General features: G+C 48.0%; 1 protein-coding gene across 2 annotated transcripts in view; it reads left to right on the top strand.

Moving 5' to 3' along the window:
* Positions 1 to 16,702: 16,702 nt before the first annotated feature.
* Positions 16,703 to 27,496, top strand: part of Gas7 (growth arrest specific 7) — a 233,891-nt gene continuing 223,097 nt past the window's right edge. Inside the window, exon 1 of one of the 2 annotated variants that reach the window (XM_038328544.1) lies at positions 16,703 to 17,111. In XM_038328544.1, coding sequence (XP_038184472.1) covers positions 16,929 to 17,111 — 183 coding nt within the window. In that variant the 5' untranslated portion in view covers positions 16,703 to 16,928. The remainder of the gene's footprint in view (positions 17,112 to 27,496) is intronic. The other variant, XM_038328546.1, reaches the window with a different exon arrangement.

Genomic DNA, 27,496 nt, shown 5'->3' with positions numbered 1-27,496 from the left:
GGTTCTAGTATAGAACAGTGTTGATGTGTACCTGAGCTGCCATCCAGATATGCTACCTGTCCTCAGAAGACAGGGTGGATGTCAAGGTGACAGACCTGCCATGACAAGTTTGGTCCTAGGACTGAAGAGACGAAGAGACATCGTGATTCTTTGTAATAAATGTTAGAACCAGAGACAAGGGAGCCCAGCAGCTTTCCTCTCTGAGAGAGATTGACAAGGGAAAGGAGGACACCGCCGTGCATGGGGCCCTCTGGTCCAGGAGACTTTCGGAGTGAGAGTCTGTGATAGGAACGATCAATGAAAGTGAGTATGTACTGAAGAAAGAGGGGTGTGGGCAGAAGGGGGGTAAAGGCTGGGGCCAGGTAGGGAAGATGGTGTCCTTGGAGCAAGTCTGGGTGGACCAGAAGGAGAGGAGCAGAGTCTGGGGGATGGGTTATCCTTGGGAGGAGGTGGTCGCAGGAGAATTCTGGTCTGTGGGACCAAAGTCCAAGGAAGAAGGTAAATCAGAAGAAGGGCAATATTTAGCAGAAGAGGAACCATATTTAGCAGAAGAGGGGCTGTATTTAGGAGGCTGGTGAGGGGCTAAAGCAGGATGAGTGAAGAAAGGGGTCACAGTTGACAGAATGGGGTTGGGGGTGTAGATAAAAGTTTACACGTGGCGCCTCAGCCCGCTTTCCATTGCGCTGGAGGAAAAGTTCAAAATCTCTTTGAACCTGGCAGTCAAAGGTGCCCCTTTCTGACTGATGTGGAGGAAGGTTGTCCGTGTTCTGAGGAGGTTTGTCATCCCCTGAAAGGAAGCGGGGTGTCTTCACTGGTTCTCTCAAGGACCCGCTGCATGAACTGTGGAAGTTTCCACTCCGTGCCAGCGTTTCTGAGAAGTCCTTCTTGTGGGGGGTCCAAGTGGAAGAGCGTCCAAAGGAGGGAGAAAAACCTCAAAACTCCCTCAAAGTGGAATCAGCTGGTGGTGGATGCCAGTCAGGCAATGAGATGGCCTCTGGCTGAGTTCCCCAAGGTGGGGTTGGGGGTAGAGAAAGGTGGGAGAGAGAAAGGATCAGGGTGGGGGGTCCTACTGGGGAGCCCACACTCTGATTCTCTGAAAGGGCCACTGTCCTGATTGGCTTTGGTCAACTAGACACAAGAGTTGTCTGGGAAGAGGAACCTTGGCTGAGACACTGCCTCTCTCAAACTGTCTGTAAGCTACTCTACAGGGCAACGGCATCTTTGTGTGAGAGGGTCAAGCTCACTGTGGGCATATCACCCCTACACAGGTGGTTTGAGGTTATATAAGAAGGTAGGCTGAGCAAGCCAGTTAGCACCATTGCTCTAAGGTCTGTGCTTCAGCTCCTGCCTCCTGGTTCCTGCCCTGAGTTCCTTCCCCCACTCCCCTTCGTGAAGGACTCTAAGCTGTAAGGTAAATAAAGTTTTACCTTCTGGAGTTGCTTTTGATCATTGTGTTCATCACAGCAATAGAAACCTAAGGGAGCAGCTGATGCATGGTCAGCCGTCAGGAAGGAAAGACAGTCAGGAAACCAACAACGTAAGGGCAGCAATGACTTCTATTCTGAAGAAAAACAGGGCAGAGTAGGCATTTGGTATAGGAATCCGAGTCTGCTCCTGTCTGTTTACAGGGCGGAAAAAGGAAAGGAAAGGGGTTGGAAGGTTTCCTTGGGGAGCAGTGGTTGCCATTGTTAGGGGTACGTAGAGGTAGATAACCAGGGAGCAGTGAGTTAAGGGGTGTGGGTGATTGATACACATCTCTAGAGGCAGCCAGTGTGGAGCTGGGTCAGTAGTGGTGGTGCAGGGTGGGGGTGGGGGCTAGGAATCTAAGGAAAGAGGGTTTTTTCAATTCTAGGAACCCAGTTCAGTTTCTGGAATTATCAACGTTAAACTAGAATGAAATGGGAGAGTTTTGCAAAATGGTGTGACTATGGCTCAGGGCAGCTGCTCTCCCCAGTCCACAGGTCCCCATGTGGTAGCCCCTGCAACTCACAGTCTTACCTTCTGGTGTGTAGCACGATTAATAAAAACCCAGAGACAGATGTTGGGGTTCAACCTGAAGGTCGGAAAAGCAAAACAGCCAGCCACTGGCTTTTACCTCTACCTGAGTCTGAAATGGCAACCCTGTCTCCAGGAATCTCAGAATGAGACTGTGTGAGAGCTGTCTTCTCCTGTCGTATATTCCTCTCTAGGGCTGGAATTAAAGGTGTGCACTACTACCACACAGTTTCTATGACAGACTAGTGTGTCTACTGGGATTAAATGTGTGTGTCACCATTTCCTGGTCTGTAAGGCTGACCAGGGCAGCTGTTTTACTCTCTGATCTTCAGGCAAACTTTATTTATTAAAATACAAATGAAATACCACTACCCTGGTGACCAAAGAAGGGCTTGGGAAACCTTTGTTTAGCAAAGGAAACCTGAAGGGGAGCCAAGGCGAATGTCAAGCTACATTTTATTTCCTCACCCAGCTGATCCTCAAAGGCACAGAAGAGTAAAGATGCTTGTAAATAAAAGAAACTACATTTCCCAGTAACCCTTTGGCAAGGCTGATCAAACGATTAGGGATTCAATGGTTGTGGCGAGGAGAGGTTGAAATGTTTCAAGTCCAGAACCAAACTACCCTGGGGCATTTTTAGTCTTCTTCAGACATTCATTGCTCTCCTTTGTGTGCGAGTTAGCAGCTGTGCAAGCAATAGGCACATGTTTTGGAATTTACAAATAGGCCTTCTGCCCTACCCCTGCCAAGAAAAATCCTAAGAGCATCATCAGATAAAAGCCAAGGCTTAAAGTGGAGATTTCCCCCACCTTGCTTTAGCCTACCACCTTCCCCAGTATGTCTTAAAAGTGTCTTTACTTAGGACTTCTTTGTTCTGTACTACAAAAGCTTAATCAAACTGTTACCATGGTGGAACATAGAATTGTTGGTAACCAATATCTGTGTTCCCAGTCCATCTATGGCCATTCATGTTTGGCTCCAGAATAAATAATTTCTTGTCTCCTTTGAGATAAGACTTGTTTTTCACTGTTGACTTTCCTTACCTGCCAGGCCTAGAAGCTTTCATAGACAGTTTTGGTATTTAATTCGGGGGTTTTAACCAAGACATTTCTTCTGCTCTGCCTCTATCTCCACACACCCTGGATGATCCATGTCTTGGTTAAGGTTTCTATTGCTGCAGTGAAACACTATGACCAAAGGGTAAATTGGTGAGGACAGGGCTTACACTTCCATATGACTGTTCATTACTGAAGTAAGTAAGGACAGGAACTCAAACAGGGCAGGATCCTGGAGGCAGGAGCTGATGCAGAGGCCATAGAGGAGTGCTGCTTGCTGGCTTGCTTCACAGAACTTGCTCAGCCTGCTTTTTTTATAGAATTCAGGATCACCAGCTGAGGTATGACATCACCCACCATGAGATGGGTCCACCCACGTTGGTCACTAATTGTGACAATGCCTCACACCTGGATCTCATGGAGGCCTTTCCTCAACTGAGGTTCCTTCCTCCCTGATAACTCTAACTTGTGTCAAGTTGATGCCCAAAACCAGCTAGTTCAATCCAGAAAGCCAACCCTTGACCTCCCCACTGGGCTCCTGCATCTCATCCATGGCATTGGACAATAGGTACCCAACCCCATTCTATAGCTGAGGTAGCTGAGGCAGGAAGGATGCAGCCCCTTACCATGGGCATGTGATTAGTAAGCAAAAAATGTGGGACTCGGATGGGCCTCATTATTTGAATCTTCATTAAAAAATGGAGCTAATTATAGTCATTGAAGAGATGGTTCATTCTCTGTTGTGATTAATTCTGAATTTATTTTTAGCTTTCAGAAGAATAGAGCCTTGTGGTAGGGTTTTGTTCCGAGAAAGAGCCTGTCTATTTCTGACAATCCTCCTCAGTCAGCTCCCTTTTCATAGATAAAGTGGAGAACCTATGACTGGGTCATTCATTCCACGTTTTTAGGTTTTATTTTGGAATCTCCAGGGATTTATGTTAACCCCAGTGTGGTAGTTTGAATGTAATTGGCCCCCATAATCTCAGAGGGAGTGGTGCTATTAGGAGGTGTGGCTTTGTTGGAGTGGATATGGCCTTGTTGGAGGAAGTGTGTCACTGTGGAGTTGGGATTTAAGGTTTCCTAGCCTCAGGATCCTGCCCAGCATCTCAGTCAACTTCCTGTTACCTACAAGATGTAGAACTCTCAGCTGTGTCTCCTGAGAACCATGTCTGTTTACATGCCACCATGTAAACATGCTCTGTGCCATGATGGCACTAGACTGAACCTCTGAAACTTTAAGTGAGCCACCCCAATTAAATGTGTTCATTTATAAAAGTTGCTGTGGACATGCTGTCTCTTCACAGCAATAGAAACCCCAGCTAAGATACCAAGCTGCTCAACTTTTCACCCCCTCGGTAGAGGTGAACCTTCTACAAATGAAAATGGCAGCTTCTACCCAGTGCTACTTCAGAAAGGAATCAGGAATGATCTGTTTGAGAGAGACAAGGGGAACAAGCTGAAACAAACAGACAAGGTTGTTCTGTGCTGGTCTGTGAGATTTGAGGATGCGTCTGCTGAAGGTCCTGGGATGGGCAGCTCAAGACCTGCTGAAGTGTCCCTGCTTCCTGTCCCTAGTCATCTTGGGGGCAGATTTCTCATGCTTCAGGTAATGCTAATGAATGTCCTTAAGTTGGTTGTAGAAGGAGGAGCAGCGGGCCTGCTTTTCGTCCTGCCTGGGTCCCACATGGCTAGCTTAGCCCCAGAAATAACAACACAACTCTGTAGTGATGGGAGCAGTGGGCCGCGTCCCACCACCTAGCTAGCTTTACACCCAAAATAATTACACGGAAACTGTATTCATTTAAACATTGCCTGGTCCATTAGTTTCAGCCTCTTATTGACTAATTCTCACATCTTGCTTAACCCATTTCTATTAAGGTGTGTAGCACCACGAGGTGGTAGCTTACAAGGAGAGATCTTAACCTAAGTCTGTCTCGGAGAGGAGAGGCATGGCGACTGCCTGAGGCATCTGCCTGACTCTGCTTTCTTTCTCCCACAATTCTGTTCTGTCTACTCTGCCTACCTAATTTTCTGTCCTATTAAAGGGCCAAGGCAGTTTCTTTATTAACCAATGAAAGTAACACATAGACACATGACCCTCCTCCATCAGTTGGACCTGGATCTGGACACTAGAGACTTTTCTGTGGCTTGGTCTCTGTCTACTTTGAGCCTTGTTGAATAGTCTGTTTTTATTTTCTCCCTAGGAGCCAGTCTAAATTCTGTCTTTCCAGGCTGAGTAGGGTAGGATTGAGCCAGAAGTCCCCTACTTAAAAGACAGACTTAATTCCCTTTTATTTTTCTTTCTTTTTCTGACAGTGCTGTCGATTGAACCCAGGGTTCCCGACATGCTAGGCAAGTCTCTACTAATAAGCTACACCCTTATCCCCAGACTTTAATTTCTAAGTGTTATTTTTGGCCCCACAACTAATTTAGTTCATCCAAGTACTGCCTCAATCACCCCCTTTGGAAGGAGAAGCCTTGAGGCTAAAATTCGTTCTGTCTTAAGAGTCCTCCTGTGAAGGCAATGAAAAAGTGGGTCTCTCTCTCTCTCTCTCTCTCTCTCTCTCTCTCTCTCTCTCTCTCTCTCTCTCTCTTCATTTATCTGTTAATATTACTCCCAAGCCATTGCTTTAGGTTAGTCTCCTATACTGGCCTCAACAGACCACCCCTCCCCTAAAGAAATCAAAATGGAGTTACTCATGCTAAAGTTCCTGCCACCACTCTCCAGATGCTTAACTGACCTCAGAAATCAGAGTGATAACAGCCAAAGTCCCAAACAGCTTCAGTCAGAAAGGCTTTTTCTCGACCTTAACCACAGGGAGTGACCCACACTTACCTGCAAGCAACTCTAGGTTCTTTTTCTCTTGTCTTGACTCTGCCGCCACCTTCAAAGGCAAGTAACTGAAAAACCCATTCTTCTTTTTGTTTTCTTCTCTCTGTATTGGGGTCCAGAGCCAGGGCCTTGCCCTTGCTGGGCAAGCACTCTCTCAGCCAACCCCACCAATCTTTTCTTGTTTTGCCTCTTTTCTATCTATAAACCAACAGGAGCCTCTCCTGGTTTCATTGAACACATATTCTGTTTTATGAGTGAAATGATTACCAGTTTTTGCTCTCCAATTGGGCTCTTCTTCCCTCAGGGAACCTTAAAACCAGTAAGACTCTATAGAGCCAAGAGAGAAGTATAGACATTAATTCTTCCAAGAATAAGAGAAGTCAAGGAGAGACAGACACATGAATCACTTTAAAAAAACAAAAAAACCAGATGCTTAGGTATCCCAGGCTAGCCTCAAAATCGATATGTAGCCAAGGATGGCCTTGAGCACCTGACCCTCTTGCCTTCATCTACTGAGTGCTAGGATTACAGGTATACAGTCCCATGCCTGACTCTGACAAATTAACACCTGAAAACAAAGTTAAAAAATAAAATGGGGGGGATCAACTTCTCAACCCTTGGGGATGGAGGTCTGGGTTATGTGTGCCAAGTAAAGGAAATGAGAGATGGAGATGGGCTTAAAAGGGGAAAGAATATTCATGTGTTTTCTAGAAATGGGTGGGACTGTTGCTCTTCATTTCTCTGACTTTCCTTTCAGTTCTTGCCAAGGCGACTGTTGACCGTTAATGGAGGCTGGGACAGTGGTGGAGGTCATTTGGCATGCAGCTGACAGGATAGCGAAACTAGAAGTTGTCAGGTGGTCAGGCTGGCAGCCACCTTAGATCCATCCAGTCACAGCTGGTCTACCTGAAGAGTGAATTCCAACTTTGAGGCCTCCTGTCTTCACGTGTAGGCAAGATTTGGGAAGGATAGACGTATTCAAGGTTCAAAGGGTTGGTCATCCCAGGCTGCAAATGCAGCCAAGTAAGATTTTCACCAAGACTGGTGTGATGGATACCTGTGTAAGCTCAGCATTTGGGAGGTGGAGGCCAGAAGAAAAAGGTGTTCGAGGTCAGCCTCTTGGGTGCTGGGGTCACATGACTCAGCCACTGAGCCTGACTTTCTTGTTTTAAAGGGTGGTGGGCCTGGCCAAATAAGATACCAATAGAAAGGGTTACCAGCTTACAAATAGCAGTGTTTTCGGTGCATAGCCCAATGGCCTGGAACTCACGGAGATACTGTGTGTGTGTGTGTGTGTGTGTGTGTGTGTGTGTGTGTCTAAGTATATGTGGGTGCTCTCATAGTCCAGAAGAGGGTGTCATGTGTATGTGTGTGTCTGTAAGTGCATGTAGGTGCTTTCATAGGCCAGAAGAGGGTGTCTTGAGTGGACGCATGCACACGTGCACGTGTGTGTGTGTCTGTGTGTGTGTCTGTATGTGTGTGTGTGTGTGTGTCTGAGTACATTTGGGTGCTCTCATAGGCCAGAAAAGGACACTAGAATCCTTGGCGCTGGAGCTACTGTTGAAAAGCAGCAGGTATCTTATCCACTGAGCCATGTTTCGGGTCCTGAACTGTGATTCCTGCACACACAAGTTTTGGGATCTTGGGTCGGGCCATCTGACTGAGGCTCCAGTGGAGGCGTTGAGGGTGGGGCGCTTTGCATTCTTTACCATGCCCAGTGCCAGCTTCCTCTTGCACTCCAAACAGGAAACCAACCAGGCCCTCTGCTTCACTTTGCTTCACACTGTGCTCTGCAGAGACAGAGCCCCTATGTAACCTAGACGGACCAGGAACTTGCAGCAGTCCTCCTGCATCAGCCTCCCAAGGGCTAGGACGACAAGCCTGAGCCACCACACCCACTTCCATTTACTCTCCTTAAAGTCATGGTTTCTGGATATGATAGGCAAGTACATGCCTTATTCCAGCACTCTGGAGACAGATGCAAGGGGATCTCTGTGAGTTCAAGGCCAGCATCGTCTATACAGTGAGTTTCATGCCAGGGAGTGCTACATAGTTGAGACTCCATTAAAAAAAAAAGCAAAAAAAACCCCAGTGTTTTTAAATAAGTAAAATAAATCTTAAAGAAATATCTATTCCCACTAATGTTTTAGTGAAATTATGTTTATAGTAGCATTGTGTTTAAAAAGTGATTAATAGGTACATATCCATTCATATTATGTTGCTTGTGATATTTGATAGTCATCATGACAAGTGCATAAATAACACATTTGGTGACTATGCCATCTCCATTTACATTGGCTAGTTTGGTGTTAACTTGATACAAGCTGGAGTCGTCTGAGAAGAGGGACCCTCATTTGAGAAAATGCTTCCACTGGATTGCCTATAAGCAAATCTGTGGAACATTTTCTTGATTTATGATTAGTGCAGGAGGGCCCAGCCCACTGCAGACGGTGCCCAGGGTGGGTGGTCCTGAGTGAGCTAGGAAACAAGCTGAGCAAGCCAGTGAGCAGCTCTCTCCATGGCCTCTGCCTCGGTTTCTGCATCCAGGTTCCTGCCTTGAGTTCCCGCCCTGGCTTCCCCCGTGATGGATTATAAACTGTAAACTGAGATAAACCTTTTCCTCCTCAGGTTGTTTTTGGACATGGTCTTTATCACAGCAACAGAAAGCAAATCATGACACAATTTAAATTCTTTAGTGCAAGGACAGTATTTTTGTTGTTGTTGTTTGTTTAACAAACTACATTAAAATGCAGCATCTACAAAAACAATGTACCGGTGAGGATAGGATGGATGAAGAAGTATGTTATAAATGCACAGGTGAGATGGCTCAGCAGGTAAAGGCACCTGCCACCAAGCCTGAAAACTTGAGCTCAATCCCCAAGCCCCACATGGTGGAGAGTATTGACTGCGGAGAGTTGTCCTCTTACCTTCATATCTGTGCCTCAGCATTCACTTACATGCGCTCATGTGAGCATGAGCAAACACACACATCACACACACACACACACACACACACACACTAAATAAAAAAAAACAAGCTAGCGAATAAATACATAAATAAAATGTACTAATTTTTAAAGTAGGCAATTAGCCAAGTGTGCTAGTGCACACCTGTAATTCTGGAACTTGGGAGGCTGAGGGAGATAAAACAGGAACTAGAAATTGGCCTGGGCTCTATGCAAGGAAAGAGCTGTGTCAGAACACTTCCTGAACACCCTGTAGTGGTGCCATCATCTTCAATGATTGTCCCCTACTTCACTACTATCCTGACTTTTAGAAATTTTATGAGTCGAGTCACCCCATATACATTCTTGAAAGAGTGGCTTCCCTTGGCCCACAGTCTATCTGCGGGATTCATTCTGCCCCATGGCAGTGTTTTGTTCTTTCTCAGCAAGTGGAGTTCTCTCCTCTCTGAACTCATCCCAGTGTATACATCCCACTGTAAACAGAGGTCAGGTTGCTTCCAGGCTGGAGCAAGCATGAGTAGTCCTGCTGCAAATGTTGCTGACATGCCCCTTGGTTTGGGTAAATATCTCCCAAAGGCCCATGGGTGGCAACCTGTGGCACTCGTTGGAGTTGGGGAAACTGTAGAGATGAGTCTTTTGGGAAGAGGTTAGACCTTCATGGGGGTTTTGGCAGCCTGGTTCTTTCTCCCTTGCCCCTCTGCTTCCTGGATGCTGGTGAGCATCCTCTTCCATCACACCCTGCCACCAGGATGAGTGGCACCACCAGAGGACCTAAAAGCAGTAATACTAGCATACCACAGACTGAAATTATGAGTTGAAGAATCCTTTTCTCCATAGAGATTCACCATCTCAGGTCGTACAAACCTCGCTAATATAGGTATCTTGGTGAGTATATGAGTACAACTCAGATGAATGTCTTCTGGAAAGGGGCGTGATAGTCTATACAGGATATCCTGTTCAGCTTTGTGAACTACTATCAGTTTTCCCAGGGGCTGTGACTAGAGTGTGGGAATCCCAACTAGGCCACTTTATCCCAGTGTGTGTATTTTGCTGCTGTGGGATAATGCTCTTGTACACTGTAAAGATTTGTCACTTATATTGCTTTAATAAAATGCTGATTGGCCAGTAGCCAAGCAGGAAGTATAGGTGGGGAAACCAGATGAGGAGAATTCTGGGAAGAAGAAGGCAGAGAGCAGTCACCACCAGATGCGGAGGAAGCAAGATGAGAATGCGGCACTGAGAAAAGCTACCAAGCCACGTGGCTAAACATAGACAAGAATTATGGGTTAATTTAAGTTGTAAGAGCTAGTTAATAATAAGCCCGAGCTAATAGGCCAAACAGTTTATAATTAATATAAGCCTCTGTGTGTTTCTTTGGAACTGAATGGCTGTGGGACTGGGTAGGACAGAAACATCCATCTACATTTTGCTTTGTTTCTACCATCACTGCTGTAGATGGATGTATACTGGAGTCTCCTGGGACTGCGCTTTGCTTTCTTGATGATTAAAGGGTCAATCTCTCTCTCTCTCTCTCTCTCTCTCTCTCTCTCTCTCTCTCTCTCTCTCTCTCTCTCTCTCTCTCTCTCTCAGACAGGGATGGTTTTAGATTGGCCTAACCTGGAACTCACAGAAATCCACCTGCCTCTGCCTGGAGCACTGAGATTAAAAGCATGTGCCACTACTTCCAGCTAACATTCTTTTAATTTAAATTCTTTTACTGCAACAGATTAGAGAGTAAACACAGTAGTTCACTACTGCAAAATGTAACTCACTTTCCCTCGTTTGGGAAAATGGTCAGTTGCTGTGGGAAACCACCTTTCATAGTATCTCCCCTCTCCCCCACCAGGTAAGTATATTCACCTAGGAACTGAACCTAAGCCTCATGCCTGCAAGGGAAGTACTCTGCTACAGAGAAGCAGCCAGTTCAACACAAGTTTGGGTTGTGTGTTTTTATTACATGTATTTATTCATTGTGAGTAGGTCATCATGAGTATGTGAGGGTCAGGGAACAATTCCCTTCTACCATGTAGATCCTGGGGATTAAACCTTGGGTAGTCAAGCTTAGCAGCAAGCACCTCTACCTGCTAAGCCAGCTCACCAACCCCCAATACAGGTTTGTTGAGAGTAGATGAGGTGACTCATGCCTAGACCTTAAAGGCTGCTGCTATAACTGAGTTTGGCTTCCTTGGCACCTTCTCTTACCACGTGATTTCACACATACTTTCTTCCCTGCTTGGGAAGCAACGGCTCTCACCAGAAATCACCAGATGCAGTCTCCCGGCTATGGGGAGACCTGTGCGTCAGTAAGTCTTTCTGTCTGTCTCTTTTTCTCTCTCCTTCCTCCCTCTCTTCCTTCCTTCATGATCCCCCCTCCTTCTTATCTTCCTTTTCCTTTTGAAACAGGTTCTATTATGTAGGTCTATTATGTAGTTCTGGCTGGCCTAAAACTCACTATATAGGTCAAGATGGCCTCAAACTCATAGCAATCCTCCTGCCTCAGTCTCTTGAGTGCTGGAATTACAAGTGTGTGCCATCCTCACTACTTTCTTCATAAAATAAAGATTCTGTTGCTATGTTGTAGTAAGGCAAAATTGACTATGATAGTCATCCATCTTTTTCCTTGTGGTTTTAAAGGAATTCTTCTTGCCTTGCTCTTATTTATTTATTTATTTATTTTTGTTGGTTTGTTGGTTTGTTAGTTGGTTTGTTGGTTTTGGCTTTGGCTTTTCAAGACAGGATTTCTCTGTGTAACAGCCCTGGATGCCCTGGAACTCGCTCCGTAGACAAGGCTGACCTTGAATTCACAGAGATCTCACCTGCCTCTGTCTCCCAAGTGCTGGAATTAAAGGCTTGTACCACCACTTCCCGGCTCCTCTTAAATTGCTTTATTCCTTGAGATCAGGAATACATAACATGTTTGTTTTGTTTGTTTTTGAGGTGGGGTTTTGCTACATAGGCCAGGTTGACCAGAGATTGCAATATAGCTCAAGATGTCCTCAAACTCATGATCATCAGGCCTCGTGATACCAAGTGCTGTGATCACAGGAGTATTCCACAGTGCCTAGCTACCAGGGTGGGCATAGAGGAATGTCCCACAGTGCCCAGCTAATAGAGTGGGGGTAGAGGACTGTCCCACAGTGCCCAGTTAATATAGTGGACATAGAGGAGTGTCCCATGGTGCCAAGCTTACAGAGTGGACATAGAAGATTGTCCCACAGTGCCTGGTCAACACCATGGACTTAGAGGAATGTCTCATAGTGCCCAACTTACAAAGTGCACTTACAAGAGTGTCCCACAGTGCCCAGCTTCCAGAGTGAATTTACAGGAGTGTCTCATAGTGCCCAGCTTCCAGAGAGAATTTACAGGAGTGTCCCACAGTGCCCAGCTTCCAGAGTGAATTTACAGGAGTGTCCCACAGTGCCCAGCTTCCAGAGTTAATTTACAGGAGTGTCCCACAGTGCCCAGTTTACCGAGTGGACTTACGGAGTACCCTACAATGCCAGCTACAGTGTGGACTCAACAAGTCCTTGGACCACTGCTGAATGAACTAGTATGCAGAGGTGGAGAAAAATATACTGACTAGGTGAAGGAGGCCTTGATGTGTATTTATTTTTGTTTTATGTTACAGCTTTGAGGTGTACTTTACATTTCAAAACTCTAGTTGTTTCAAGTGTACAATCCAGCGATTTACCAAATTGTGCAAGCATTACCATAATCTAATTTGGGAGTATTTTCACTACCCCAAAAGAAACCTTGTGTTTCTTTGCTTACTCCTGTCCCCAGGCAACCACCAATCTATTTACTGTCTCTATGGATCTGCCTCTGGGGACACTTCATATAAAGGAATCATAGAACCTCATGGCCTTTCACATCTGGAAGCTTTTGCGTAGTTGCTTTGAAGTTTGTCCTTGCTGGAGCACGCGCGGTCTTCCCTTGTTTTCACAGATCAGTAACCATTCTATGGCATGTTGTGTAGACAGAGTCCCCGAATGTTGTCCGGCATGAAGCAGCAGGCGTTTGGGTCACTTCCACATTTGGTTCTTAGGCTGCTATGACGTCACACAGGTTGCATGTGGGTGTATATTTCCTTTCCTTCCCTTCCTCCTTTCCCTTTTCTTTTGCACTGGGGATTGAGTCTAGGCCCTTGCACATGCTCTGTGTTGCAGGCATTGACTTTCGGAAGCAGTCTCACCTTATGGTTCAGGTTGACCTCAAACTTGTAATCTTCCTGTTTCTGCCTCCCGAGGGCTGGGATTACAAGCGCGCACCACCAGCCACTACACTGGGTTTGTGAGGTGCTGGGTGGAATCCAGGCCTTCGTGCATGTGAGGCAAGCACTCTATCAACTTGCTGTCCTCAGCAACTGAGCTGCCGTCTCAGCTCCCTCATGTTTTCTCCTTTTGAAGGTAATATCTTATTTTGTAGCCCAGACTGAGTTCAAACTACAGACAATTATACTGTCTCAGGCTGTGTCCCCAGGCTTGGCTGTTCCACCTCTATTTTGGACATTAGTGCCACTCTCTGCTATTCTAGACTTATTTCTATACTGACTGACACGGCACATTGCCCAGCATTTTCTCTCTTCAGAGTCTTGCCCCACAGAAGCCTTCCTTCCTGTCTCTTTTCTTTCCCTTTATGCCTCCCCTCCCTTCCTCTCCTCTCCTCTTCTATCCTCCACCCCTGCCTCTCCTCGCTTCCTGTCCCCTTTGTCTTACTATGTAGCCCAGCCTGGCCTCAGACTCCTGAGTGCTGAGTCTGCTTTACCACACCCAGGTCCAGGGAGCTGGTAAAGATACTCCTGGAAGTGAGCTCTGGGGTCTACATTGCTTTCTCATGACGCTGGGGATGGAACGCAGCACCTTGCCCATGCTAAGCAACTGTACCACTGAGCCACATCTCCATCCATCCATGGTGCCTGCATGGCCTGACTGGCAGAGTAGGCTGGAAGAAACCAACACTCCAGGTACAATGAGCCAAACCCCAGTCCAAAATCTTGTTTTGTGGTTGACTGGCCATATGACAAAAGGCAAGTCACACAATTCAGTCTCTTCCCTCTTAATGTGTACATCTCCACATCGCTCACAGGCGGCAGTGCCTGAGATAGGTTATTTGGTGCCCAAGAATTCTGGATGCTGTGGAGACTCGGTTTTCTTTTCTTTTCTTTCTTTCTTTTATTTATTTATTTATTTATTTATTTATTTATTTATTTATTTATTTTTTGGTTTTTCGAGACAGGGTTTCTCTGTGGCTTTGGAGCCTGTCCTGGAACTAGCTCTTGTAGACCAGGCTGGCCTCGAACTCACAGAGATCCGTCTGCCTCTGCCTCCCGAGTGCTGGGATTAAAGGCATGTGCCACCACAGCCCGGCGAGACTCGGTTTTCTGTAATAAAGACTTCTTCCTTGCAGGATGGCCATAAACCAGTCAGTTCTTCTTACTAAACCAGGCCATATCATCAAATCTGGACAGTTTGCAGAAAGCCATGTACCTGAGCCATGCATTTGAATTTTTTTGAAATTTGGTTAGTGCGGTCGGTAAATTTAGCAAGCTTTTGTTGTTGTTATTTTGTCTTGTGTTTTGCCTTTTTGAGACTAACTCACAGCTTGCAGCCCACACACAGGCTTGGACCTCACTAGGTCAGTCAAGCTGACTGGGAACGTTTGGGTGGTCCCCCTGCCTCAGCCTCCTGAATGCTGGGATTACAGGCAGAAGACCTCACGCCCAGTTCAGCAACTGTTTTCTCTATCGGAGTCTTAACAGCAGCTGGGCTGCAACCTTTGCTCCCCATAAGTCCTAGACAAGCAGAAATCATCAGGCCATTCACTTGAGCTCTCGTTGGAATGTCCAGGCTGGGGATTCCACGTAGGTGAGATGGCTTCAATGCAGATTATGGCTCAAGGGATCCTCTGAAAGCTAGAGTGGACCCAGATGAGGGGTTTTGAAAACCTACAGGAATGGTTCTGGTGTCCTGCCAAGACTGAGAATCACCGAGCTAAAGGGACCTGATTCAAAGCCTAGGCAGCTATGCAAGAATTTAAAGCTTTCTGTGCCTGTTATGGAACTGACTTCATCATGGATAACCTACTCTAAAATGCTGAGAGGTTTATGCCCAGCTGAATAGGCCACAGGAAACCACACAAGGTTACTGAGCAAGGAGTGAAAATAGCTGGTAAGAACCATAGGCTGAATAGCCTTATTGGAAAAGCTTGGTGGGAAGTAAAGGCAGGCAGATTTATGTGAGTTAGAAGACAGCCGGGTCTACATAGTTTCAGACAAGCCAGGGCTACATATTAAGGCCCTGTCTCAAGGCAGGGGAGAAGGAAAGTAAAGAAAAGGAAAAGCTTGGGATCAAAAACGTTGAGAATTTTGTAATATTTGCAGGGACGTAGTGTGGTGTCTTGGGACTGAGATTCAAGTCTAACATTAAATTAATACACACAGCTCAAATGTAACTTTATACAATAGCTTCAGCTATATTTCTCTCTCTCTCTCTCTCTCTCTCTCTCTCTCTCTCTCTCTCTCTCTTTCCCTCCCTCTCCCTTTTCCTCTGTCCCTCTCTTCGCTCTCCTCTCAGACCACTCTAACATGGAGTTCTCTTCATCGGCTAGAGTTCTCTTCATCGGCTAGCTGTTACCTCTCAGGCCAGAGTTACAGGTGTGCCGTCACCCTTCTCCACTGCCGTTTTCTGTGACTGTGGCCTTCTCCACCGTAACATCCTGTTAGCAGTGACAATGTTTGGATTTTGTACTTTAGATTTTTCGATTAGGATTGTTCAACTGATTATAACATTGATAGTGAAGGGTCCGGCTATCACAGGTTAGGAAATGTACTTTAATTTTTAAGTTTAGCAAAGAAATAGGCCTTTTCCTTCTGTATTCTTGACTTAAGGTACACTTCTTCAGCACCTGAGGTTAACTAGAGTCTCAAGGGCAGAGTTTTATCCAGAGGTTTCAGGGCACAGGGTAAGCCCCTACTAACATCTGGTAGCCAACTGAATTGATGGATACCCCTCGGCAGGCCCATCTTGAATTCAGGAGGGCTAGACCATCACACACACACACACACACACACACACACACACACACACACACACCCGCCCCCTAACCATTTCCCACGAAGCTGAAAAGGTGTTTGCTCTCTTTTTTTAGTTAGCCTTTGCAATGTTTAGCCGCTTCGGTCGGATTCCAAGCCTACCAACCCGGACTTCTCATATCTGCATGGCGAGTCGTGCTCCCCTCCCCGCCCCCGCGCTGGTGTTACACGCTGTCACGGAGCTTCCCGGCCTCGGCGCCAGCCTTCAAACCTGTCTTTATCCATTGTTCAGTTTTCTGAGAGTCAAGTTCAACCAGGCTTCATGCTCTACAATGATGGTCACAAACAGATTCCCTAGCAGACACCTGGGAGGCAGCGCCGCCTGTCACCCACCACAGATCCAAATCCGAGGAATCGAGGGGCGTTCCCATTCCAGCGGCTCTGGGTGGCGGGTCGCCGGGGAGCCCCTCTGCTGGGGAGTGCCAGGCCCTCCGCGGGCGTGGCCGGTCTGGCCCGGCCCCTTGCCCGCCCTGGTCGCCTCGAGATAGTCTCCGCCCGGCCACCGGCCGTCAGCGCGCGCGCTCCCCCCGTGTCTTCCCGGGCTCCGCTGACCTCGGACGAGCCCCGCCAAGGCGGATGCTCTGAGCACCACCTCCCGGGGCAGTTGCGCCTCTCAGTGCACTCGGACGTCCCCGGCCGAAGCAGCCAGGGGAAGTTGTCTTGTGAGCCCCGCGGCCCCTGGGTCTCCTCCCCTTGAGCCCCGCCCCCCGCCCGGCGCGGGGACCGCAGAGCCGCCCGGCCCGGGGGCGTCGCCGCTAGCGCTCCCGAGCCGCGGAGCCCACGGAGCCAGTGCGGACGGCGAGCGTCCGTTTCCCGCAAGCAGCGCTTGTAGCCTGGAGGCCCAGGGACCCCTGCGCTCCCCCGCCACGGCGCGCGCCCAGAGCGCGGGAGCCCGGAGCACCGGGCGCCTGGGACCCCGCGCAGCCTCTGGCCAGCCCGCGGGGCTAGGCAGGGATGCGGGTTGCACTGTGAGCCCGGGCGCCAGGGTCATGGCCGGCGCCCGCTGCCGGACCCTGTACCCCTTCTCCGGGGAACGGCACAGCCAGGGACTACGCTTCACTGCGGGCGAGTTGCTCACGCTGCTCCAGGTCCCGGACGGCGGCTGGTGGGAAGGCGAGAAGGACGACGGGCTCCGTGGCTGGTTCCCCGCCAGCTACGTGCAGCTGCTGGAGGTAAGAGGCTAGGGTTGGGGTCGAGGACCTGCTATCCACCCAACCTCGGCGCTCTGGGGAATGAAGGGTGCGGGGGTGCCCTGGGGCGTGGGCAGTGTTCCCCTCGTACCCAGCCTCCCAAGCACGTCGTGGCCGCTCGGGGGAAGGGAGAACTTGTTGCCTGTGCGAGTTCTGAAGCAAGCGGGCGCGCTGCCGCGAATGACAGGGGCCGCCAAGGGGCCGCCGAGCTCGGTGGTCTTGGCAAGGCGAACGGATGGATGATTGGGGCTCGGAAAGGTGGCCCCACAGCCCCGCCTTTCCCGCGAACCAGTGGTCAGTCATTCTTTACGGGAGGCGGACTGCCCGGCTTGCCCCGGGCCGCCCACTTACTGGTCAGCTGAGGTGCACCAGTTAGCAGTGAGTGAGTCGGAGCAGAGCAGCAAGCTTGTCCGAGGATACAGCTAGGACCTCAGGCAGCGCCCCCTCCTTTAGGCTCAGCACCCTAAAGTGACTTGTTCCTGGTGATCTGGCTTGGCCCCAAGGCTACATAGGACAGCTGAGCCAAGTCAGCTGGCTGCTTATTGTCTGGGTGACAATTGCGAGGCCTCTCTGGCCTCTAATCACTGAGCTCATGGTCACAGTCTGAGTGAGAGCCTAAGTTTCTAAAGTCCTTTGTGTGTGTTTTGTGTCTGTGAGAGAGAGGGGGTATTTTTCAGTCTTTACAGAGAGGCCGCTGACCCCGGGGTCATCATAAAGACTAAACTAACCCTCGCCCTCAGTCGTGTAGGTAATCTTAGGTTTTGGTAGGAACTAGCCTAAATAAGGAACCAAATTTATCTTCTCCTGGGACCTACTTAAGAACAAAGTAACAAATTTTGAATGAAAAATGTTACATGTGACTGGGGCCAGGGTGAGGTGGGGAGATACTGGTTAGGTGGTTGTAGACTGGGCAGGCCTGACAAGTGTCCTGTGGCAGCATTATCAAATGTTTACCCAGTCTTTTGGAAGCACATGATAGTTCTCTCAGGTCCAGGAAACAGATTCGCTCTAAACGGACCATAGTATTCCTGGACGAAAGGCTGGAATGAGCTTCGTGGGGTCTTAGCAGAGGTGTCTCTGGGAACTCAGGGTGTGTTCCCAGCACCTGTTTCTGCTGCATTTCCCAGGTCCATCTCTAAGGGCAAAATAATAATAATAATAATAATAATAATAATAATAATAATAATAATAAGCGTCATCTGAAAGTGAAACCTTGAACCTCCTGACCAAAGCTCTCTGAAAGACGTTTGAGTTCTCTTGGTGGCCACATTTCCCCGGGAAATACTGATGTGGAGATTCTGTCTGGTGAGGTGTGTTCCTGACTGGCTTCAGCCAGCTGTTTTGGGTGGGGATTTGTAAGAACAGAGTGCCCCTGCTTTTTCCAGGGTGGGGTGGGGGTGGGGAGCATGAACAGGCCCAGGAGACAAAGCCAAATTATCACAGGGATGGCCTGGGTGTGCCCGTAGCATCCCTTTGCACTTAGAGAGCTGGGAAGTCTCTGGTCCTTAGGGACCTTTCAGACCCCTCCCATCTATTAATAGCAACTTGGTGCCACCAGGAATACCTACACAAGGCATGCACATCATCACCAGCTTCCTGACCCTTCTGTGAAGGTGGGGTACTGACCTCCACGTAGGAAGCTCCGTTTTGAGCCACAGTCTAGCTCTGTAGCTCAGGCAAGCTTCAGATTTGCAGTCTTCTTGCCTCTGCTTCTGAGTGCTGGGGTTCCAGGCTTGTGCCACAATACCTGGCACTGTTCTCATTTTACAGACAGGAGGAGACATGGCAGCATGAGAAAGGCAAGTCTGTCCTCCAAAAACTTGGGTAACTGGCTGAACTCCTTGAGTATTTTGAAACTCAAAGGTCAGTAAAAGAGCGGAGGATGTGAAGAAGGGTGAGCCATGCCCCTGAGGTTGATATGTTGGTGACAATATCCTTAATAAGACCTGCAATCCTGGGGCCAAAAGAAAGATAGCAACAACCTGGGGATGGACACATACACACACACACACACACACACCACACACACACACACACACACACACACACACACCCTGGAGCATCCCTGCTGCCAACCCTGAAGTTTAAATTCACCTCTAACCAGCTGAGGTGGAGGCAAGGGTGGCCCCACTGCCCATGTACTGACTAGAATTCTCAGCACCAGCGTAGAGGTTCATGGATCCGGTTCTTGGTGGCTGGCACCCTCCTATCAGAATAAACTGGATCACTAGGCAGAGAGCTGGGAAGGGAGATATGCCCTGGAGTCTCCTGGGATGGGCTGAGTACTCACAGGCAGACTGGGGTAAGGTGGGGAGCAGCCAGTGGGTGCAGTGTGAAGTGTATGGATCCCGAGACTGCAGAAGCCCAGCAGCAGGAAGCAGTGAACCCATAGGCTTTGAAGGGGGTCCTGAAGTAGGGGAAGAAATCCAAACAGAATGGGCCTCATCAACCTCCTGGGGAAGGACAGAGTGATGGGCACCCAGCTGAGAACAGGGTTTTTCCTCAAGGTGTCCCTTTTGCCCTCTAGTGGAAAGAGGGACAACAGGAAGTATCTTAGTGGAGGGTGTGAGACACTGACAAGAATGTGCAAAGTAGACTCTCCCCAGGAATCTCTTCCTGGTTCAGACAAAGAAAGGGAAGCCAGAGGTCTGCCTTTGCAGGAAACACTCACTGTGGAGGGGACATTGCAAGCTGACCCCCAAAGGCCTGCTAGCTCTGCATTGGACATGGCCAGCCTCAGATAGAAGCAGGGTCAGAAGACATGGTCTTTGGGGCAATCTCTTTGGTCAAGACTCCTAAGAACAGGGAAAACAATAGAGTGAATATCTGGCTTAAGAAGATGGACTCTAGAGGACCTAGGCCCACACAGAGGAACATGGGACCTGGGGACCCTGGCCACAGGGGTCCTGCTTACTTGAGGGGTAACCCTTCACAGGGGACCTATTCTCCCCAGAGGTATGAGAGCTATGCTGGTCAGCTTCCTATTGCTGTGGCAAGGCACCTGGGATCAAATTCGCAAGGAAGAAGGGTGTATATTGAACCTGGGTTTGGAGTTTTCAGTTTATGGCCAATTCTTAGTCCATTAAATTCTGAGTATGTGATAAAGAGGAGCATCTCATACTGGGCAGGAAGGAGGGATAGTGTCCTAGCTCCCCCTACCCCATCCCCCAACTAGGACCTACGTCCCAAAGGTTCCACTGCTTTCTAGGAATGCCACAGGTTAGGATTACTGAATCTTTAGTATATGAGACTTTGTGAAACCTTTAAGAGCCCAACCATAACCAGGCTTAACAGGCGACACCCAAAGCTGGCTGTGGTGTATAAAGGCCCTGAGATGACAGTGGCTGGAAAAGCCTTTCTTGGTAATCCCTTCAGCCACGAAGAAAGGGAGCAGCGGAGAGCTCCACTGATATTGTTTGAGAGACACCCGAGAAGAAGAGTGAACAGACAGAAGAAATGAGGCCAGGCTGGAGGCTGTGGGGTACTAGCCAGCTCCAAGTCAGGCCCTGGATCACTTCCATAGTCTTGGGGACCCGACATGAAGGGCCATTTCCACCAGTCCTCAAGAATGCAGGCACAGCTCCTCGGGAGGTAGATAGAAGTGGGCACTCTATCCCAGGGAAGAGTTGGAGAGTCAGGCCTGGTACCAGAGTCGGTACGAAGGCTGGTCTGGCCCAACCTGGAAGTTCTAACTGGACTCAGGAATTCCTGTGGTCTGCTCTTCCTTTGGGGAAAAAAATCAGAGACCTAATGGGTAGTATAATACTTTAGTAGAAGCACCCAGAGTTTTGGGGAAGGGGTTTTAGGAGGGTGAGAAGATTGGAATACAGGCATGCCAGAGCTTTCCTTCAGGTGGTGCCGAGGTCCATGCCAGCAGGTCTAGACATGACAGGTACCGCTTGTGCTGTGTCCCCAGAATGTGTTGAAGACGTAACCACTGAAGCACAACCCTATCAGGTGGTATTTAGGTTACGAGGGTTCCACCATCACGGAGAAATTAACACCAGTTATAAAGAGGCTTGGCAGTGTATAGTTTGAGAGCTCACCCTTTTCCTTTCTGCCTTCTCCCATGGGATGATGCCATAAGAACTCAACAGAGGCTGACACCTCCATGTTAGACTCCTAGGCCTCCAGAACCACGAGAAATAAATTCACTTCATAAATTACCCAGCTTGTGTATTCCAGAACCACGAGAAATAAATTCACTTCATAAATTACCCAGCTTGTGTATTCTGTCATAGCCATTCACAGTGGAGTAAGTCAACACAGACTGTGGCAGTGCTTGTATGTGGGATGGGGCAGTGCAAAGGGAGATTCTGGAACTCCGTGTCCTCTCCTTTTCCTCTTTGCTTAGTCTGGGCTCATGTGATTGTGTGGCAGGAGGTGATGGGGTAGCTGTGGAAGTTGGTGGGCTGTACCGTGAACAATGAAGAAGTGGGTTTTCTATTGCTAGGTAACAAGGCACCCCGGAATCCATCCTGTGCGACTCAGAGTGGACAGAGCTCAGCTGAGCGGTTCTTCTGTTGGTTCACCTTGGCAAACTCCTATGCCAAGAGAGTTGAAGTCAAGTGGCAGCTGAGGATTGAGTCCAGGAGACTCCATTGGGTTGGACTTGTAGAAGGGCCATATTCACTTACCTGGTTGTTCTGTCTGGCCTCTTTCCACATGGTGTATCTTCCTTCAGAGCATTGTCATATAGCTTTTCTTCTGCAGGGTGGTTAGAGTTCTTTTGTAGTCAGTGACCAGCTTCCTAGGAGACAAAGGGATGACTTGCTGGACTTTCTTAAGGCTTTGACTCAGGCTGAGCACATCACTCTGCCATATGCTGTTGGCAAAATGAGTCACAGGAATAGCCTGGAAGTAGCATGGAAGGGGAGGTAGGTTCAGCCTTGGAAACAGGAGCAGGGTTCATTTGCACATTTCTGGCCTCTCAAGGATGGTGAAGACACCACGTGATATACATTAGAAGGGGGTCACAAGGTTTAAACTTGACTGTTGGACCAATGTGAGAGAGAGAGAAAAAGAGAGAGAGAGAGAGAGAGAGAGAGAGAGAGAGAGAGAGAGGGAGAGACCGCCCCTAGAAGCAGAAAAGGCGTCATGGTTTGGAGACTTTACTCCTCTATTCCCATCCTAGGAGTTAAAAAACATTTTTAAAAAAAGATTCCAGCAATTTCTTTATAGAAGCGCATAGTAAATGATGCTACTGGACTCTGAAAAAATGTTTGCCTGGCCCTAGAGCCTGTCTGCTGAGCCATTAGCACCAGGCCAGCCTTTCCATGCCAGAGCTTTGATAATTAATGGACACAGTGTCTCTGAGCTGCCTGACAGTTAGGAGATGTTTGCTATGGTACATAAATTGATTTTAATCTGGGGCCTTTTTCCCCGTAACATGAAAATTACCTAAAATGGGTGTGACTTTGACCTTCACGCCAATATTTTTTGGGGGCGGTCATTGACTCTGCTCACAATTAGGGCTGGTGGCTCCCCCAGGTATGTAATTGTGCCATTTTCATAGAGTCATCCTGCCATTCAATTAGGGGGCCCGCATCAGCAGCTGCTGCTGTGTGAACATCTACCTGTGGCCACAGCACTGTCTGTTTCTGCCCAGCAGGAACCACGCTGCAAAAACGCCATGCACTGGCCTGGCCATGAGGCCACTTGCAAGGCTTTAAAGCATCGAACAGAGCTTCTGGATTTTGTGGGCTCCAGGCATCTTTACAAAAGTTCCCTTAGCAACAAGTCGGCAGGAATCCCCGACATCTGTTAACCACTGGGCAAATCCCTGAGATCTACTTCCACCTAGAAATGTGAATGAGCTACCACCTACCTTCCTGTATTTTCAGCCTAAAAAGGCCCAGCTTGTGTCTGGTGGCTGGGTAGACCCTCAATGTGAAGGCCATGCTGGCCCCCAAGAGTGAAAGGATGTGTGAGGTTAACCAGGAAGCCCTGTGTACATATATGGTATCGAGACTGCTACTAGGCCCCTCAGGGGACAGCATTCCTATTACGATCTCCCTTTATTACCCACAGCAGCGAGGTCAAAATGACAGATCTTTTTGATAGAACGCTGGGATGGATCCCCCTGTCCCTAACTGACAAATTAGTAGATTCCTCTCTTCCTGCAGAGGCAAGGATGCTGAGGTGGTGTTTATACCGACAGGGAGAAGGAGAAATGGTAGCCAGCAGGTGTGCCTGGCTTTTCCTTTGGCAGAGCAGAACATGAGCTGACATTGTAACTTTGTAGTTGAGTGTGTGAACCCTGAAAGGTGAGAAGTTGGTTTTTTAGGGTTTTTTTTTGAGTTGGTTTTTGTTGTTTTGTTTATTTGTTTGTTTTTGTTTGTTTGTTTTTTGTTTTGGTGCTGGGGACCAAACCCAGTGCCTTGGACGTGCTGAGCCACATTCGACCTCTGAGCCACAGGCCTCCATCCCAGTATAGAGTATTATAAGGATCTGCTTACTTCCCTCTGTCCCATTTAGTATCTCCTCTGCACGCCCCCCTGATAAAGGTTTGTTTTTATTTGCCTCACTTCCTGGTTCACTTCCTTTCTCAAGCTACAGATTTGAGTCAAGATCCAATTCCCAGGCACTCGGATCTCACGTGTCAAAGCCCATAATCTCTGCTCTCTCCACGTCTTCTGCCTACCCTCCTGGCTGAAGGAAGGTCACCTCCATCTGTCTGCCCAGTCCGGACGCATGAGGCTCTTCCCCTTCCTGCCCTATGCTTTAGCTAGGAAGTCTGCCTATCCTCCCTTAGGAGGGTTTCCTGGAGCTTCTCTTTCTTGCACTTGTCTTGGCAAACCTTTTCTAGCAAAGGCCAGGAAACGATTTCTAGGCTTTGTGGGCCAAGAGGCAAGACAAAATTAAAGCTGGTGCAGGAGGCAGTGAGAGGTGAGGCCATATGTGCTCTGTCACCGCCTCACAGGGCTGCTGTGGCAGTAGAAAAGCTACAGGGATAGTTCAGAAATCAGAGCTTGTGTGTATGTCCTGAGAAAATTTTGTTTTGTTGCTGTTTTAAGATGGGGCCACATGTAGTCCGCTCTGGTCTCAAACCCACGATGAAGCTGAGGATGACCTCGCACTCCTGCTCTTCTTGTCTGGACCCCAGAAGTATAGCCCAGGCCGTCCTTAAATTCATAGTAGTCCTTGAACTCTGCCTCAGCCTCTCAAGTGCTGGGATTACAAATGTGGACCACCACCAGCTACCCTGTGGATCTTAGGTATCCTCACAGGTGGATGGAGTCAAGGATTGGTCCAGGGGAACTTTTTAAACATGGAGCCTCTTGGGAGGTCTTGAGGTTATGGGGGCATGCTCTTCGGTCTTTTTCACTTCCTATCCAAGAAGGTTGTTTTGAGACAGGACATCGAGTTGTATAGCCCATGCTTGTCTGGAATTCATCAGGCAGCCAAAGGCTGTCCTTGAACTTGTGGCGATCCTTCTACCTCGGTCTCTGAAGTTTTGGACCTACAAACATAAGCAACCACATTCAGCCTTGCGTGTAGTGACTTGTGTTGCCATAGGTTAGCACCGTGTGAAACGTTTATGTTCATAATGCACAAAGTTCATTGTATAAGCTATTATTTTAAAACCTATCCAGACCTGGATGGAGACATAGCTAGTCTATGAAGAACCCCTGCGGCTCTTACAGAGGATGAGATTCAGTGTCCCAGCCCTCATGTTGGGTGACTCATGGCTGCCTGTAGCTCTAGCTCCAAGAGACCCGATGCCCTCTTCTGTCCTCCACAGGCACCTGTGCTCACATATACACATACACTCACATACACACACATTCAAAACAGGCACTCCCCAAATTGAAGAGAAAAAGATTGGTATACAAAGGAACAGAATATCTGAGTAGACCCTTTCTAATAGAGAACACAAAACGTCACCATCAGATCCCATCTTTCTCTAACTCAGGGGCTGTAAATGTAACTACAAAGATTTATTTATGGTTTTTCAAGACAAAGTCTACTTTTCTGGACTTGACTGAGCTCGCCTGCAACTTGGTACCCTTCTCCTATCTGAGCTCCTTATTGCTTGGGCTTACAGGTATGTGCCACCATGTCTGGCTGAAAAAAGACAGCCTTCACGAAAAAGTAACAAAAGTTTTTTTTTTTTTCATTGTGCTCTTTTTGTTGTTGTTGTTGTTGCCTTTTGTTTTGTTTTGAGACAGGATATCTCTGTGTAGCCCTGGCTGTCCTGGAACTCACTCTGTAGACCAGGCTGGCCTCAAACTCACAGAGATCCACCTGCCTCTGCCTCCTGAGTGCTGGAATTAAAGGCGTGCGCCATCACGGCTAGGCTCATTGTTCTTTTTAGATAGATCCTGTCTCTGTAGCCCAGGTGGGTCTAGAATTGACTCTGTAGTCCAGGCTGGCCTTGAACAATCTTCCTGCCTGTCTCAGCCTTCAGGTGCTGGGTTACAGGAGTGCAACCCCACAGAGCAGTGTGACTGAAAAGCATGAAGGTGTGTATGCCTTCTGACCCCTGAGTTGTACTTCCAGTCCAGAGGCCTCTGTTAGGCAAGGTGTGAACATCACCACGCCTTTTTACACAGCACTTCTTAGCAAGGGCAAGCTTAACTCCCATCTAAATCCCCAAGAGGAACTGGTTAAAATGAGGCTTACCTATGCTTACTCCAGGATCAGGAATGCAGAAGGCTCAAGAACTAATCCAAACCGGAATTTCTAGATTCACAATGTTGCTTAGTGACATTTCATATTTCCATGAAGTTAGCAGAGTTTGTACTTGTTACAAGGAAGTGGAAGGGGCTGGTGGCATCCAGAAATGAATTAAAGTAAAAAAGTCGGGATGGCAGGGACTGCATATGTAGTAGCCATTGTGGCTAGAAGGGATTGAAGGATTATGCCCTGACCTCGGGTCACATTCTTTTAAATAGCCTGTTATAGCAAATCTTCGCATTTTGAGAGGTAGGTTTGACTTTTTTTTTTAAAGCCAGATTTCTTCTGCAGCCAAGTCTAGTGTGTCTGTGCGTGTGACTGCCTGTCTGTCACCTTGTTGCAGAAAGCATTTAAGGCATCCTACCAAAAAGCATATGGCACAATAAGATAAAATCACAAACACGAGGAAACCTGGGAAGAGGAAAAAGAAAGGGAAATGGGGTAAAGACCGCTGGAGTGAAATCTGAAGACTGGAGAGGGTGACTGAGATGAATCGTGTTTCCCAGGGGCAAACAATGTTGTTTTACATTGGGTAATGGTGTTTTTTGAGCAGTTTGCCGTGGAGAGATATTCTGATGATGGCTGCATTATGAGCTAGTATGGTGTCAGGACAGGTGAGGACAAACAGTAACAAAAAGTTGTGGGAATTCAGTGACTAAAGTAAGATGGGTTTGCCTCTTGCTTGTGCTGAAGGTCTGTAGCAAGGTAGTTTGGTGCTACAAGCCTATCAGGGACCCTGAGCCTCGCCTGGGGATGGCTTCACCGTTCTGAACATTTTGAACGGAGGTCTGCCCGACCCTTCTCCCATCTCCATTCCTCATCTCCACCATTTTTCTTCCTGAGCTCAGACTTTCATCTTGAGACGCTCCCCATTCATCTAAGGCATAACTCCTTCAGATTAGAAGAGTTGACACCCTGCTGAGTCCAGCTGAAGTTTGTCCCAAACTGTTACCCATTTTCCAGACCCATTTATTCCCCCTGAAAAGCACCCTTCCTCAAAAATTGCCTCCAGCTCTACAGGCTCCAAGTCCCTCTTCCCTGAGAAGGTGATAAGTGTTCAACCATGTAGTCTTTCATTGAGAGAGACTCCAGAGTCTTCATATGTTACTAAATTTATATGCCCCCTGTCATTCATTTATCTATTGTTTTTTTTTTTTTGTTGTTGTTGTTTTGGACTCAGATCACCAAACCTCCTTGGAGTGGAGGCAGAGCTACTCCTTCCATGCAGGCTCCTTTTCCATAAGCTGTCCCGGCATCAAGAGCTCCCTGAGCACACCAAGTAGCCACTTGGTCCACTTGGCATAAGCATGCTCATTTCCTGAGTCTAGGCTCTGCAGATTTGTTTCTCTCTTTTACGTGAGCACGTACTATGCAGATACAACCAAGGCAGTACACTGGGATTAACAAGTATAAACTCCCCCATGGAGGTAGTGTGGAGAGAGAAGACGGCTTAGGGGATAAATCACTTGTCCTACAAATGTAAAGACCTGAGTTCAAATCCCCAGCACCTGCTTGTGAATCCCTGGGATTGGGAAGTAAAGGATGGAGCCCTGGGGAAATGATCTAGCTAGAGTAGTCTTGTGGGAAAACCTCAGGTTCATCGAGAGACCTTCCTGCTGGAAATAAAGTGGAGAGCAATTGGAGAGGACACCTGACATCAGCCTCTGGCCTTTTACACACACTTGCAC

This window comes from Arvicola amphibius, chromosome 4, assembly GCF_903992535.2.
Source record: "Arvicola amphibius chromosome 4, mArvAmp1.2, whole genome shotgun sequence".
NCBI classification, from domain to species: Eukaryota; Metazoa; Chordata; class Mammalia; order Rodentia; family Cricetidae; genus Arvicola; species Arvicola amphibius.
The sequence above is the reverse complement of the archived record's forward strand: the minus strand, read 5'-3'. Positions and strand labels throughout refer to the sequence as shown.